The 17,386-nt window shown below is 53.1% G+C and overlaps 1 protein-coding gene across 1 annotated transcript; it reads right to left on the bottom strand.

Moving 5' to 3' along the window:
- Positions 1-6: 6 nt before the first annotated feature.
- On the bottom strand, positions 7-15,827 carry LOC138775684 (cGMP-inhibited 3',5'-cyclic phosphodiesterase 3A-like). The gene is given in 16 exon segments (XM_069955996.1): positions 7-522; positions 524-570; positions 830-946; positions 949-1,075; positions 1,474-1,635; positions 2,647-2,850; positions 5,169-5,368; positions 5,489-5,602; positions 6,983-7,094; positions 7,961-8,098; positions 9,917-10,077; positions 10,148-10,233; positions 10,966-11,173; positions 14,454-14,572; positions 14,658-14,803; positions 15,581-15,827. Coding segments are annotated over 16 exon segments (2,322 nt in total). The 5' UTR covers positions 15,794-15,827; the 3' UTR covers positions 7-354.
- Positions 15,828-17,386: the final 1,559 nt, after the last annotated feature.

Genomic DNA, 17,386 nt, shown 5'->3' with positions numbered 1-17,386 from the left:
GGGGGGGGGGGCTCAGCACTTTGGGGGGTCCGGAGGGGGGGCTCAGCACTTTGTGGCATCCGGAGGGGGGGGCTCAGCACTTTGGGGGGGTCCGGAGGGGGGGCCTCCTGGGACAGGGCGGAGCAGTGAGTGAGCGCGGGTGCTGCGCAGACGTTACGTGTTTGTTCACAGTGACCGTTACGTGTATATATATATCTCTCTCTCTCTCTATATATATATATGTGGCTCCTCCCCCGCGGGGGTGTGGCCTTCTCACACAGGTAGAGGGGGATGTGAGGCGGGGGAGGGGAGCGGTGCGGCCGGCGCTATAGATCCTCTACAGTGTTGTGTATAAGCCTTGCCGGGGGCGGGGCCTCACACCTCCCCCTCAGAGTCCTCCGTCTCCTTGTGGGCGGATCTCTCCTCTTCCTCCTCCCTGATGGCCTGGATCTCAGCGGGGGCGGGGAGCAGCAGGGGTGACGCCTCCTTCTCAGGTGACTCCGCCTCCATCACCGCCTTCCACATCTCGTGGTTCTCCAGCAAGATGCTGCAGGATCTGACAGAAGACTTTTCTCTTACACTTCTTCTTCTCTGCAAGGGGAGGGAGGGAGGGAGGTGACTGCAGACTATCGCACCCTATAATCCCTGCAGACTATCACACCCTATATCTGCAGACTATCACACCCCTGCCCCCTGCAGACTATCGCACCCCGTCCATAGCAGACTATCACACCCTGCCCCTGGCAGACTATCACACCCCCGCCCCCTGCAGACTGTAACACCCCTGACCTCTGCAGCACGTCGCTCTGTCCTCTCTAGCTATTGATATGTTCTGCAGACCATCTCTTACTTGTTGGGTTCTCGGGTGGTGGGGCGGTCTCCTCCTCGGCGGTGTCGGGGTCATCGTCCTGCTCGGTGTCGGTGTCGGTGTCGCTCTCCTCTATCCAGGTCCCCGGCATCAGGCCGCAGAGTGGTACGAGTGACATAGTGGTCCCACAATGTGAGTGATGAACGATTCCTGCAGTTTGGCCAACTGGGGGGCGGAGCGATCCATGAAGGGGCTGATGGGGAGGCCGAGGCTCGCTTCCTCGTCACCCTGGAAAACAGATGCATTGTGGGAGGGGTCACTGATAATGTGTGGGGGGAGGGTCACTGATAATGTGTGGGGGAGGGGTCACTGATAATGTGTAGGGGGAGGGGTCACTGATAATGTGTGGGGGGAGGGGGTCACTGATAATGTGTGGGGGAGGGGTCACTGATAATGTGTGGGGGGAGGGGTCACTGATAATGTGTGGGGGGGAGGGGTCACTGATAATGTGTAGGGGGAGGGGTCACTGATAATGTGGGGGGAGGGATCACTGATGTGGGGGGAGGGGTCACTGATGTGGGGGGAGGGGTCACTGATAATGTGGGGGGAGGGGTCACTGATAATGTGGGGGGAGGGGTCACTGATAATGTGGGGGGAGGGATCTGTGATAATGGGGGAGGGGTCACCTGCTCGTAAAACTCGTTGACGATCCCCTCCGTCCACTTCCGGTGCAGCTCCTTACACTTGGCAGGGCCGTTGATGTCGGCCAGTTTAATGCACATCTGACAAACCAGGAGGCGGTCGTTCTCATTCGTCCAATCAATTCCTGGACCCATCTCTTCATTTACCTATAGGAAGGAGGAGGAGAGACGGATGATGGGAGGAGGAGAGACGGATGATGGGAGGAGGAGAGACAGATGATGGGAGGAGGAGAGACGGATGATGGGAGGAGGAGAGACGGATGATGGGAGGAGGAGAGACGGATGATGGAAGGAGGAGAGATGGAGGAGAGACGGATGATGGGAGGAGGAGAGACAGATGATGGAGGAGGAGAGACAGATGATGGGAGGAGGAGAGATGGAGAGAGACGGATGATGGAAGGAGGAGAGATGGAGGAGAGACGGATGATGGGAGGAGGAGAGACAGATGATGGGAGGAGGAGAGATGGAGGAGAGACGGATGATGGGAGGAGGAGAGACGGATGATGGGAGGAGGAGAGACGGATGATGGGAGGAGGAGAGACGGATGATGGAAGGAGGAGAGATGGAGGAGAGACGGATGATGGGAGGGAGGAGAGACAGATGATGGGAGGAGGAGAGATGGAGGAGAGACGGATGATGGGAGGAGGAGAGACGGATGATGGGAGGAGGAGAGACAGATGATGGGAGGAGGAGAGACAGATGATGGGAGGAGGAGAGACAGATGATGGGAGGAGGAGAGATGGAGGAGAGACGGATGATGGGAGGAGGAGGAGAGACAGATGATGGGAGGAGGAGGAGAGACGGATGATGGAAGGAGGAGAGACAGATGATGGGAGGAGGAGAGACGGATGATGGGAGGAGGAGGAGAGACAGATGATGGGAGGAGGAGGAGAGACGGATGATGGAAGGAGGAGAGATGGAGGAGAGACGGATGATGGGAGGAGGAGAGACAGATGATGGGAGGAGGAGGAGACAGATGATGGGAGGAGGAGAGATGGAGGAGAGACAGATGATGGGAGGAGGAGGAGAGATGGAGGAGAGACGGATGATGGGAGGAGGAGAGACGGATGATGGGAGGAGGAAAGATGGATAATGGAAAGAGGAGAGATGGATGATGGGAGCTGCGGTGACCCGGGGACCTCCGGACTCACAACTGACCTTTGCATTGAACTCGGCCAGGAAGTCGAAGTGCTTCTTGAGGTCGGTGGCCAGAATGGCCTCAATCACCAGGAAGCGGAATCTCTTAAACTCCATGTGGTCTAAGTTGACTAAAAAGTTATATTCGGGCCGGGAGAGGAAGAGGTTCCAGGCGGAGGCAGCGTGATGATTCTCCAGGACTGAGCGGTCATTATACAGCACTGCCTGCAGGAGGAGGAGGCGCCACTCACTGGCTGTACACATATAGAGAGGATAACCCCCAGCATGGAATCACCATGCCCCTCCCATATAATATACACTGTAGCCCCTCCCATATAATATACACTGTAGCCCCTCCCATACAATATACACTGTAGCCTCTCCCATATAATATACACTGTAGCCCCTCCCATATAATATACACTGTAGCCTCTCCCATATAATATACACTGTAGCCTCTCCCATATAATATACACTGTAGCCCCTCCCATACATTATACACTGTAGCCCCTCCCATATAATATACACTGTAGCCTCTCCCATATAATATACACTGTAGCCCCTCCCATATAATATACACTGTAGCCTCTCCCATATAATATACACTGTAGCCCCTCCCATATAATATACACTGTAGCCCCTCCCATACATTATACACTGTAGCCCCTCCCATACATTATACACTGTAGCCTCTCCCATACATTATACACTGTAGTGTCTCCCATATAATATACACTGTAGCCTCTCCCATACAATATACACTGTAGCCCCTCCCATACATTATACACTGTAGCCCCTCCCATACATTATACACTGTAGCCCCTCCCATACATTATACACTGTAGCCTCTCCCATACATTATACACTGTAGTGTCTCCCATATAATATACACTGTAGCCTCTCCCATATAATATACACTGTAGCCCCTCCCATACATTATACACTGTAGCCCCTCCCATACAATATACACTGTAGCCCCTCCCATACAATATACACTGTAGCCCCTCCCATACAATATACACTGTAGCCTCTCCCATACATTATACACTGTAGCCCCTCCCATACATTATACACTGTAGCCCCTCCCATATAATATACACTGTAGCCCCTCCCATACAATATACACTGTAGCCTCTCCCATATAATATACACTGTAGCCTCTCCCATATAATATACACTGTAGTGTCTCCCATATAATATACACTGTAGCCCCTCCCATACATTATACACTGTAGCCTCTCCCATACATTATACACTGTAGTGTCTCCCATATAATATACACTGTAGCCCCTCCCATATAATATACACTGTAGCCTCTCCCATATAATATACACTGTAGCCCCTCATATACAATATACACTGTAGCCCCTCCCATACAATATACACTGTAGCCCCTCCCATACAATATACACTGTAGCCTCTCCCATACAATATACACTGTAGCCCCTCCCATACAATATACACTGTAGCCTCTCCCATACAATATACACTGTAGCCTCTCCCATATAATATACACTGTAGCCCCTCCCATACAATATACACTGTAGCCCCTCCCATACAATATACACTGTAGCCTCTCCCATACATTATACACTGTAGCCCCTCCTATACAATATACACTGTAGCCCCTCCCATACAATATACACTGTAGCCTCTCCCATATAATATACACTGTAGCCTCTCCCATACATTATACACTGTAGCCCCTCCCATACATTATACACTGTAGCCCCTCCCATACAATATACACTGTAGCCCCTCCCATACAATATACACTGTAGCCTCTCCCATACATTATACACTGTAGCCCCTCCCATACAATATACACTGTAGCCCCTCCCATATAATATACACTGTAGCCCCTCCCATACATTATACACTGTAGCCCCTCCCATATAATATACACTGTAGCCCCTCCCATATAATATACACTGTAGCCCGCCCATACATTATACACTGTAGCCCCTCCCATACATTATACACTGTAGCCCCTCCCATACATTATACACTGTAGCCCCGCCCATACACTATACACTGTAGCCCCGCCCATACACTATACACTGTAGCCCCGCCCATACACTATACACTGTAGCCCCTCCCATACAATATACACTGTAGCCCCTCCCATACAATATACACTGTAGCCCCTCCCATACATTATACACTGTAGCCCCTCCCATACATTATACACTATAGCCCCTCCCATACAATATACACTGTAGCCCGCCCATACATTATACACTGTAGCCCCGCCCATACATTATACACTGTAGCCCCGCCCATACATTATACACTGTAGCCCCTCCCATACAATATACACTGTAGCCCCTCCCATACATTATGCAATGTGGCCCCGCCCATACACTATAACCCCGCCCATACACTATACACTGTAGCCCCTCCCATACATTATACACTGTAGCCCCTCCCATACATTATACACTGTAGCCCCGCCCATACACTATACACTGTAGCCCCTCCCATACATTATACAATGTGGCCCCTCCCATATTACAGCCCCCCCTGTGGCCCCGGACTCTTACCTGGGGGGCACTGGTAGCCACCAGGAAGGCGTTGGTGCGGCCGGGGTGGTCGTAGTCGTGCATGGCGGCAGCTACGTAAAGCGCCATCAGCTCCAGGGCGGGGATGTTAGCGGACAGACAGCCGTACCTCTCTTCCCAGCGTCCGTAAGTCTTAGAGAAGCTGTACCCCATGTGTCCGTGCGGGAGCCCTCCGTCTGAATCTGCGGGAGAGATGGCACAAGAGCTGACACTTCACTGCACTCACTGACTCCGCCCCCCACCCTAAGGGCTGCTCGGGGGCGGAGCTTACACCATCACACTCTGACCAGCAGGGGCAGTACCAGAGTCACTGGCGGAGCTGGGATCGGATACCACGGTCTGGAGGCCCGGGATCGCCTGCGTGCTTAGATACCAGACGGCGTGGAGCACATCGGTTGCGTGGATACGGTTGTGATCTGTAATACACAACTGGAGGTTATCACCACATCTGCCGCACCAGGAAGAGGGCGGGGCCAGGAAGAGGGCGGAGAATGGTGAGAAACACCTGAACTGGTGAAAATCCAGGAGGCGGCAAACACTCAATGTACAGGAATCTACACAAAGCAACAGGGACATCTAGTGGCCGCACAGAGGAACTGCAACCAATACATCATTACCTATTAATCACCACCATCCCTGACCCCAGGAGCTGACACTCTAATCTCCTATCACACACAGTGTATCATCACTCCCATCCTCCTCCCTGACCCCAGGAGCTGACACTCTAATCTCCTATCACACACAGTGTATCATCACCCCCATCCTCCCTGACCCCCGGAGCTGACACTCTAATCTCCTATCACACACAGTGTACCATCACTCCCATCCTCCTCCCTGACCCCAGGAGCTGACACTCTAATCTCCTATCACACACAGTGTACCATCACTCCCATCATCCTCCCTGACCCCAGGAGCTGACACTCTAATCTCCTATCACACACAGTGTATCATCACTCCCATCATCCTCCCTGACCCCAGGAGCTGACACTCTAATCTCCTATCACACACAGTGTATCATCACTCCCATCATCCTCCCTGACCCCAGGAGCTGACACTCTAATCTCCTATCACACACAGTGTATCATCACTCCCATCATCTTCCTCCCTGACCCCAGGAGCTGACACTCTAATCTCCTGTCACACACAGTGTATCATCACCCCCATCATCCTCCCTGACCCCAGGAGCTGACACTCTAATCTCCTATCACACACAGTATCATCACTCCCATCATCATCCTCCCTGACCCCAGGAGCTGACACTCTAATCTCCTATCACACACAGTGTATCATCACTCCCATCATCCTCCTCCCTGACCCCAGGAGCTGACACTCTAATCTCCTATCACACACAGTGTATCATCACTCCCATCATCCTCCCTGACCCCAGGAGCTGACACTCTAATCTCCTATCACAGTGTATCATCACTCCCATCATCCTCCCTGACCCCAGGAGCTGACACTCTAATCTCCTATCACACACAGTGTATCATCACTCCCATCATCCTCCTCCCTGACCCCAGGAGCTGACACTCTAATCTCCTATCACACACAGTGTATCATCACTCCCATCATCCTCCTCCCTGACCCCAGGAGCTGACACTCTAATCTCCTATCACACACAGTGTATCATCACTCCCATCATCCTCCCTGACCCCAGGAGCTGACACTCTAATCTCCTATCACACACAGTGTATCATCACTCCCATCATCCTCCCTGACCCCAGGAGCTGACACTCTAATCTCCTATCACACACAGTGTATCATCACTCCCATCATATATATATAATCACACTCACAGGGGATGTCTCTGTATCCGTTTTCCAGCGCATGAAAATAGTTCATAAACTCCTTCAGCGGAATCTTAAATGTCTCAAGCAAATTCATATCATCGAAGAGGCAATAAGACATCTGGAAGAAGAGAAGGAAAGCATCACCAAGTCAGAGAGGATGTAACAGCAGAACACTGAGTGCAGCTCTAGAGGATGAGACATAATGTAACAGCAGAATAGTGAGTGCAGCTCTGGAGGATGAGACATGATGTAACAGCAGAATAGTGAGTGCAGCTCTGGAGGATGAGACATAATGTAACAGCAGAATAGTGAGTGCAGCTCTGGAGGATGAGACAGGATGTAACAGCAGAATAGTGAGTGCAGCTCTGGAGGTGACTGGAGAATAAAACATATGGGGAGTGCAGCTCTGGAGGATGAGACATGATGTAACAGCAGAATAGTGAGTGCAGCTCTGGGGGATGAGACATGATGTAACAGCAGAATAGTGAGTGCAGCTCTGGAGGATGAGACAGGATGTAACAGCAGAATAGTGAGTGCAGCTCTGGAGGATGAGACATAATGTAACAGCAGAATAGTGAGTGCAGCTCTGGAGGATGAGACATAATGTAACAGCAGAATAGTGAGTGCAGCTCTGGAGGATGAGACAGGATGTAACAGCAGAATAGTGAGTGCAGCTCTGGAGGTGACTGGAGAATAAAACATATGGGGAGTGCAGTACCCATGTACATTCCCCCCACCTCCCCCAGTCTCTTGAATGTTTCTTGCTGCAGAGTTTGGAGTCTGGGGTCCAGTGTGCAGGGAAAAGCAGTTAAAGGGCCTCAGCGCTCCAAAACACTACACCTCAACACCCCAATTTTTTTTTTTTACCATAGACTTTTGCTTCACGAGATGAGGAATACCCCTTTAAGGCAGATTGATATAAGTTATCAGGTAATACGGGCCCCCCATCAGTCCCCTATAGGTAGGGCCCCCCCCATCTCTTACCTGGCTTAGGATCCTGCCGCACCTCTGTCCTGTTTTCTCCATCAGGTCAAAGATAGGAAAGTTCCAATTGTTCACTTCTCCCATGAGGGCCTCAATAGTCTCCATGATGAGGGGCTCCGGGGCCAATAGGGGCTTCTCCTGAGGATAAGAGGAGATCAGGGAGTCTACTGGGGGCCAAGCCCACATCACACTCAAATGTAATAAGAATAAGCCTGTCACTCTGCCAAAACAGCATACACTAATGGAAGTTCAAGGGTTAACTTTGCTGCATATTTGCCCCACCCAGGGGTCACATGACAGAAAGGCCTGGGTATAATATACAGTTATCATGAAATGCTGTGGATGATGAGGATTCACCCAACGCTGCCTATGCTTCACACTCAGTATATCTTTCCTCTGATACTGGGGAACCTGGGACACTGGGGAGGAGAAGCTGTACAAGGCCCCCACTGCAGCATCTAACTAAGCATCTGATACAGGGGAACCTGGGACACAGGGGAGGAGAAGCTGTATAAGGCCCCTCTGCAGCATCTAACTAAGCATCTGATACTGGGGAACCTGGGACACTGGGGAGGAGAAGCTGTACAAGGCCCCTCTGCAGCATCTAACTAAGCATCTGATACTGGGGAACCTGGGACACTGGGGAGGAGAAGCTGTACAAGGCCCCTCTGCAGCATCTAACTAAGAAACTCATACTGGGGAACCTGGGACACAGGGGAGAGAAGCTGTACTAGGCCCCATCTGCAGCATCTAACTAAGAAACTCATACTGGGGAACCTGGGACACAGGGGAGAGAAGCTGTACAAGGTCCCATCTGCAGCATCTAACTAAGCATCTGATACAGGGGAACCTGGGACACAGGGGAGGAGAAGCTGTACAAGGCCCCCTCTGCAGCATCTAACTAAGCATCTGATACTGGGGAACCTGGGACACAGGGGAGGAGAAGCTGTACAAGGCCCCTCTGCAGCATTTAACTAAGCATCTGATGCTGGGAAACCTGGGACACAGGGGAGGAGAAGCTGTACAAGGCCCCCTCTGCAGCATCTAACTAAGCATCTGATACAGGGGAACCTGGGACACTGGGGAGGAGAAGCTGTACAAGGCCCCCTCTGCAGCATCTAACTAAGCATCTGATACTGGGGAACCTGGGACACTGGGGAGGAAAAGCTGTACAAGGCCCCCTCTGCAGCATCTAACTAAGAAACTCATACTGGGGAACCTGGGACACTGGGGAGGAAAAGCTGTACAAGGCCCCTTCTGCCGCATCTAACTAAGAAACTCATACTGGGGAACCTGGGGCACAGGGGAGGAGAAGCTGTACTAGGCCCCCCTCTGCAGCATCTAACTAAGAATCTCCTACTGGGGAACCTGGGACACAGGGGAGGAAAAGCTCTACAAGGCCCCCTCTGCAGCATCTAACTAAGCATCTGATACAGGGGAACCTGGGACACAGGGGAGGAGAAGCTGTACAAGGCCCCCTCTGCAGCATCTAACTAAGCATCTGATGCTGGGAAACCTGGGACACAGGGGAAGAGAAGCTGTACAAGGCCCCCTCTGCAGCATCTAACTAAGCATCTGATGCTGGGAAACCTGGGACACAGGGGAAGAGAAGCTGTACAAGGCCCCCTCTGCAGCATCTAACTAAGCATCTGATACAGGGGAACCTGGGACACAGGGGAGGAGAAGCTGTACAAGGCCCCTCTGCAGCATTTAACTAAGAAACTCATACAGGGGAACCTGGGACACTGGGGAGGAAAAGCTGTACATCATCACTATCATTACTATGATCCCCATCCCCATACACTACTACCAGTAACACTGTATACACTACCACTAGTTGGAAAGGGGGAGGAGCCTATGCTGCCTCCTGCAGTTCGGTCAGGGGGAGGAGCCTATGCTGCCTCCTGCAGTTGGGTGAGGGGGAGGAGCCTATGCTGCCTTCTGCGGTGCACTGACCTCGGAGGGGTGTACATCTATCCCGTCAGGTTGGTACGTCCTGCACACAGAGCCTCTCCTGGACGTTGCTGGTTCGGCCTCGTCCTGCACGATGTCGCTGCTGTCACTGTTGTTGGTCTCATGCGTGCTGTCGTAGTCAGAGGTGATGTGCGCTGGGTCATCTGTAATAACATGTAATCTCTTATAATAATCCTTATCATATAAAACAGGCGGCACTAATAAGAGGCTTACCGGTCCTGTGCGCAGGGGTAGGCGCCTCCTCCTGTCTGTCTGACCTCGTCTCTGCAGGGGTCTCCTGGCTGTACTGCCGTCCACAGCTGGAAGACATGTGTGTATTATAAAGGGGAACCCCGAACTACACCGGGACATCAGTACACATCGTACAGTACTATCTGGGGCCCAAGGGGAGGGGCTTATCCATGCTAAGAGAAACATGGCCGCCTTCTAGGAACAGCCTGGCCGGTTGGGAAGGTTGCAGGCCCCTTCCATTGAAGAGAATGTGGATAATTTGTAATACCACACACAACCTGAGGACAGGGATGGCGCTGCTTTTATTATTAGCAACTTTCCCTCAATGGAAGGGCGGTTATAAATGAATAGTGAGCTCAGCTCTGGAGGATGAGACATGATGTAACAGCAGAATAGTGAGTGCAGCTCTAGAGGATGATGAGACATGATGTAACAGCAGAACAGTGAGTGCAGCTCTGGAGGATGAGACATGATGTAACAGCAGTATAGTGAGTGCAGCTCTGGAGGATGAGACACGGTGTAACAGCAGAATAGTGAGTGCAGCTCTGGAGGATGAGACATGATGTAACAGCAGAACAGTGAGTGCAGCTCTGGAGGATGAGACATGATGTAACAGCAGAACAGTGAGTGCAGCTCTGGAGGATGAGACAGGATGTAACAGCAGAACAGTGAGTGCAGCTCTGGAGGATGAGACAGGATGTAACAGCAGAACAGTGAGTGCAGCTCTGGAGGATAACACATGGTATCAGTGATGAGTGCTAAAATACTATGTTGCAGGACACAGGGCAGTCAGCACTAACCTGCTACATAACCCGGGAGTTTCGTGCGGCGTCTCGGGGATGTCCGGGGCGCTTTTGCTGCATGTCAGGGTCTTGTGCAGGTTCTGGCGGCTGCCGTCAGTGTCTGTAAATTGTGGGGGGAAGTTCTTTATGGTGGGACTGGGGGCCGGTGTCCCGTGAATGGGAGAATGACAGGGTGAGGAGAGCGGAGAAATGCTGGGGGGTATACCTGAGGAGCAGAGAGAAGAGCGTCAGAGAGAGAAGAGCCAGCCGCACTGTGAGCGCAGCTCTGGAGGTGACTGCAGGATAAGACTTGATGGAGGTGAGGATCAACAAGATCATTATCATCCCCTCTGTCGTCAGTATTATAACTACTATCATCATAACCATCACTACCCCCATCATTATTATCATCACCACTACCCCCATCATCACCATCTACATCATAACTATCATTACTACTATCCCCATCATCACTATCATTACTACTATCCCCATCATCATTACTACTATCCCCATCATCACTATCATTACTACTATCCCCATCATCATTACTACTATCCCCATCATCACTATCATTACTACTATCCCCATCATCACTATCATTACTACTATCCCCATCATCATTACTACTATCCCCATCATCATTACTACTATCCCCATCATCATTACTACTATCCCCATCATCACTATCATTACTACTATCCCCATCATCATTACTACTATCCCCATCATCATTACTAGAATCACCCCCATCATCCTTATCATTGAGCCCAGGCGCCTCCTGTATTTGCCCCAGCAGATTCCTATAGCAGCAGCAGCTCGGGAATAGAACGCCAGGACTGCAGTAAGGACCGGCACCGGGGCAGGGGGATAGAGAGCTCAGCCCAGGCGCCCCCTGTGCTCAGCGCTTGTCACTTATACGTAGGTGACGGAGGAGGGTGAGGGGGTTGTCACTGTAGGTGACGGGGGAGGGTGACAGGGTTGTCACTGTAGGTGATGGGGGTTGTCACTGTAGGTGACGGGGTTGTCACTGTAGGTGATGGGGGTTGTCACTTTAATTGACGGGGGAGGGTGACGGGGTTGTCACTGTAGGTGACGGGGTTGTCACTGTAGGTGACGGGGTTGTCACTGTAGGTGATGGGGGTTGTCACTTTAATTGACGGGGGAGGGTGACGGGGTTGTCACTGTAGGTGATGGGGGTTGTCACTGTAGGTGACGGGGGAGGGTGAGGGGGGGTTGTCACTGTAATTGACGGGGAGCGTGACGGGGTTGTCACTGTAGGTGACGGGGGAGGGTGACGGGGTTGTCACTGTAGGTGATGGGGGAGTGTGAGGGGGGTTGTCACTGTAGGTGATGGGGGAGTGTGAGGGGGGTTGTCACTGTAGGTGATGGGGAGGGGGTTGTCACTGTAGGTGACGGGGGAGGGTGACGGGGTTGTCACTGTAGGTGATGGGGGTTGTCACTGTAGGTGACGGGGTTGTCACTGTAAGTGATGGGGGTTGTCACTGTAGGTGATGGGGGTTGTCACTTTAATTGACGGGGGAGGGTGAGGGGGTTGTCACTGTAGGTGATGGGGGGTTGTCACTGTAGGTGACGGGGGAGGGTGAGGGGGGTTGTCACTGTAGGTGATGGGGGAGGGTGAGGGGGTTGTCACTGTAGGTGATGGGGTTGTCACTGTAGGTGACGGGGTTGTCACTGTAGGTGATGGGGGTTGTCACTTTAATTGACGGGGGAGGGTGACGGGGTTGTCACTGTAGGTGATGGGGGTTGTCACTGTAGGTGACGGGGGAGGGTGAGGGGGGTTGTCACTGTAATTGACGGGGGAGCATGACGGGGTTGTCACTGTAGGTGACGGGGGAGGGTGACGGGGGTTGTCACTGTAGGTGATGGGGGAGTGTGAGGGGGGTTGTCACTGTAGGTGATGGGGAGGGGGTTGTCACTGTAGGTGACGGGGGAGGGTGACGGGGGTTGTCACTGTAGGTGACGGGGGAGGGTGACGGGGTTGTCACTGTAGGTCATGGGGGTTGTCACTGTAGGTGACGGGGTTGCCACTGTAGGTGATGGGGGTTGTCACTGTAGGTGATGGGGGTTGTCACTTTAATTGACGGGGGAGGGTGAGGGGGGTTGTCACTGTAGGTGATGGGGGTTGTCACTGTAGGTGACAGGGGAGGGTGAGGGGGGTTGTCACTGTAGGTGATGGGGGAGGGTGAGGGGGTTGTCACTGTAGGTGATGGGGGAGGGTGAGGGGGTTGTCACTGTAGGTGATGGGGGTTGTCACTGTAGGTGACGGGATTGTCACTGTAGGTGACGGGGGAGGGTGACGGGGTTGTCACTGTAGGTGATGGGGGTTGTCACTGTAGGTGACGGGGTTGTCACTGTAGGTGATGGGGGAGGGTGACGGGGTTGTCACTGTAGGTGACGGGGTTGTCACTGTAGGTGATGGGGTTGTCACTTTAATTGATGGGGGAGGGTGACGGGGGTTGTCACTGTAGGTGATGGGGGAGGGTGAGGGGGTTGTCACTGTAGGTGATGGGGGAGGGTGAGGGGGGTTGTCACTGTAGGTGATGGGGGAGGGTGAGGGGGTTGTCACTGTAGGTGATGGGGGAGGGTGAGGGGGGTTGTCACTGTAGGTGATGGGGGAGTGTGAGGGGGGTTGTCACTGTAGGTGATGGGGGAGTGTGACGGGGGTTGTCACTGTAGGTGATGGGGGAGTGTGAGGGGGGTTGTCACTGTAGGTGATGGGGGAGGGTGAGGGGGTTGTCACTGTAGGTGACAGGGGTTGTCACTGTAGGTGAGGGGGTTGTCACTGTAGGTGAGGGGGTTGTCACTGTAGGTGAGGGGGAGGGTGAGGGGGTTGTCACTGTAGGTGATGGGGGTTGTCACTGTAGGTGACGGGGGAGGGTGAGGGGGGTTGTCACTGTAGGTGATGGGGGAGGGTGAGGGGGTTGTCACTGTAGGTGATGGGGAAGGGTGAGGAGGTTGTCACTGTAGGTGACAGGGGTTGTCACTGTAGGTAACGGGGGAGGGTGACGGGGTTGTCACTGTAGGTGATGGGGGTTGTCACTGTAGGTGACGGGGTTGTCACTGTAGGTGATGGGGTTGTCACTTTAATTGACGGGGGAGGGGGGTTGTCACTGTAGGTGATGGGGGAGTAGGTGATGGGGGAGTGTGACGGGGGTTGTCACTGTAGGTGATGGGGGGGTGTGAGGGGGTTGTCACTGTAGGTGACGGGGGAGTGGGTTGTCACTGTCGGTAATGGGGGAGGGGGTTGTCACTGTAGGTGACGGGGGAGGGGGTTGTCACTGTAGGTGACGGGGGGAGGGGGTTGTCACTGTAGGTGACGGGGGAGGGGGTTGTCACTGTAGGTGACGGGGGAGGGGGTTGTCACTGTCGGTGACGGGGGAGGGGGTTGTCACTGTCGGTGACGGGGGTTGTCACTGTAGGTGACGGGGGAGGGGGTTGTCACTGTAGGTGACGGGGGAGGGGGTTGTCACTGTCTTTCTCACCTTGTCTCCTCTTTGAGCTCAGGTGATTGACATTGGACACGACTAATGCTGTGGAGAAGGAGCGGCTCTTCCCCATGGCCCCCGGCAGGGCGGCGCTCCACCCCTCAGGGACAGCAGCACTGGACGGAGAAGAAGAGCAATGATCAGACACAGTGTAACAAATCCTCAGCTGTGAGAAGCCTCCCGGGACCCCCCCCCAGGTACCTGCTGTCAGTCGGCTTGATGCTGCCGCTGCGATCTCTACGCACCGGCGCCGGCTCCAGGGTCGGGAGACCGGTGGCTGAGGTGGTTGTGGTCCATGTGGAGGAGACTCTGCGCAACAATCCAGATGGAAGACTTCTCCGCAACCGCTGCAAGCACAACCACATGATCAGGGCTGCCTCATACTCCAGAGCTGCGCTCACTCATCTGCTGCCTACTGCCTCAAACATCAGAATGATATAATGGCAGAAGAGTGAGTGCAGCTCTGGAGGATGAAACATAATGTTTTAGCAGAATAGTGAGTGCAGCTCTGGAGGATGAGACAGGATGTAAGAGCAGAATAGTGAGTGCAGCTCTGGAGGATGAGACATGATGTAATAGCAGAATAGTGAGTGCAGCTCTGGAGGATGAGACATGATGTAATAGCAGAATAGTGAGTGCAGCTCTGGAGGATGAGACAGGATGTAAGAGCAGAATAGTGAGTGCAGCTCTGGAGGATGAGACATGATGTAATAGCAGAATAGTGAGTGCAGCTCTGGAGGATGAGACATGATGTAACAGCAGAATAGTGAGTGCAGCTCTGGAGGATGAGACCGGATGTAACAGCAGAATAGTGAGTGCAGCTCTGGAGGATGAGACATGATGTAACAGCAGAATAGTGAGTGCAGCTCTGGAGGATGAGACGTGATGTAACAGCAGAATAGTGAGTGCAGCTCTGGAGGAGGAGACATGATGTAACAGGAGAATAGTGAGTGCAGCTCTGGGGGATGAGACATGATGTAACTGCAGAATAGTGAGTGCATCTCTGGAGGATGAGACAGGATGTAACAGCAGAATAGTGAGTGCAGCTCTGGAGGATGAGACAGGATGTAACAGCAGAATAGTGAGTGCAGCTCTGGAGGTGACAGTGGTGCTGGGGTACTGACCTTTGGTATGGTCATCTTGTCGCCCTTCTCGGAGCCCTCCTCAGAGTCGGAGCAGGCGTTGTTGTCGGTGACGTTGCCTCGGGCCCTGTGGATGGGCTGGTAGTTGAGCTGGGTGCTGAGGAGGTTACTGACGGCTCGGAGTGAGGAGCAGACATGGGGGGGCAGCGAGGGGTCGGCCAGGAGGTCACTGATCAGCCCATGGGCCTCCCCCATAACAGCAATGTCTACAGTGATGGTCGTACCTGAGGACTGCAAGAGACCACCGCTCATTATAATATCCATCACATCCTGCAGATTATTACACCCTGACGTCTCTGCAGAACAACGCTCTGTCCTCTCTACCTCCTGATACATAGTGATATATCCTGCAGATTATTACACCCCTGACACCTATGCAGAACATTGCTCTGTCCTCTCTTCCTCCTAATACAGTGATATACCCTGCAGATTATTACACCCCTGACCTCTGCAGATGGTCACTGTGTCCTCTCTGATACTATGACTGGGTATTGCAATGTGTTGCAGTACAGATGGTGGCCACTAGATGGCAGAGTAACACCACATATTCCCATTCTGTTACAGTCCTCTCTATAGACTCTTGCAGAGGTCACATGACCAGTGTTGTGAGGCTGAGGTCCGATATATCGCTCTATAGGATTTACCAGCATCGATATACAGGGGGTCCCCTCAGGGGGGTATACCATATACAGGGGGTCCCCTCAGGGGGGTATACCATATACAGGGGGTCCCCTCAGGGGGGTATACGATATACAGGGGGTCCCCTCAGGGGGGTATACCATATACAGGGGGTCCCCTCAGGGGGGTATACCATATACAGGGGGTCCCCTCAGGGGGGTATACGATATATAGGGGGTCCCTCAGAGGGGTATACCATATACAGGGGGTCCCCTCAGGGGGGTATACGATATACAGGGGGTCCCCTCAGAGGGGTATACCATATACAGGGGGTCCCCTCAGAGGGGTATACCATATACAGGGGGTCCCCTCAGGGGGGTATACCATATACAGGGGGTCCCCTCAGGGGGGTATACGATATAGGGGGGGTCCCTCAGAGGGGTATACCATATACAGGGGGTCCCCTCAGAGGGGTATACGATATACAGGGGGGTCCCCTCAGGGGGGTATACCATATACAGGGGGTCCCCTCAGAGGGGTATACGATATATAGGGGGGTCCCTCAGGGGGGTATACGATATACAGGGGGTCCCCTCAGAGGGGTATACCATATACAGGGGGTCCCCTCAGAGGGGTATACCATATACAGGGGGTCCCCTCAGAGGGGTATACCATATACAGGGGGTCCCCTCAGAGGGGTATACCATATACAGGGGGTCCCCTCAGAGGGGTATACCATATACAAGGGGGTCCCCTCAGAGGGGTATACCATATACAGGGGGTCCCCTCAGAGGGGTATACGATATACAGGGGGTCCCCTCAGAGGGGTATACGATATACAGGGGGTCCCCTCAGGGGGGTATACGATATATAGGGGGGTCCCCTCAGAGGGGTATACGATATATAGGGGGGTCCCTCAGAGGGGTATACGATATACAGGGGGTCCCCTCAGAGGGGTATACGATATATAGGGGGGTCCCCTCAGAGGGGTATACCATATACAGGGGGTCCCTCAGAGGGGTATACCATATATAGGGGGGTCCCCTCAGAGGGGTATACCATATACAGGGGGTCCCCTCAGAGGGGTATACCATATACAGGGGGTCTCCTCAGGGGGGTATACCATATACAGGGGGTCCCCTCAGAGGGGTATACGATATATAGGGGGTC

The sequence above is a fragment of the Dendropsophus ebraccatus genome, unplaced genomic scaffold (assembly GCF_027789765.1).
Source record: "Dendropsophus ebraccatus isolate aDenEbr1 unplaced genomic scaffold, aDenEbr1.pat pat_scaffold_1885_ctg1, whole genome shotgun sequence".
Lineage (NCBI taxonomy): Eukaryota > Metazoa > Chordata > Amphibia > Anura > Hylidae > Dendropsophus > Dendropsophus ebraccatus.
This window is presented reverse-complemented; position numbering and strand designations above follow the sequence as displayed.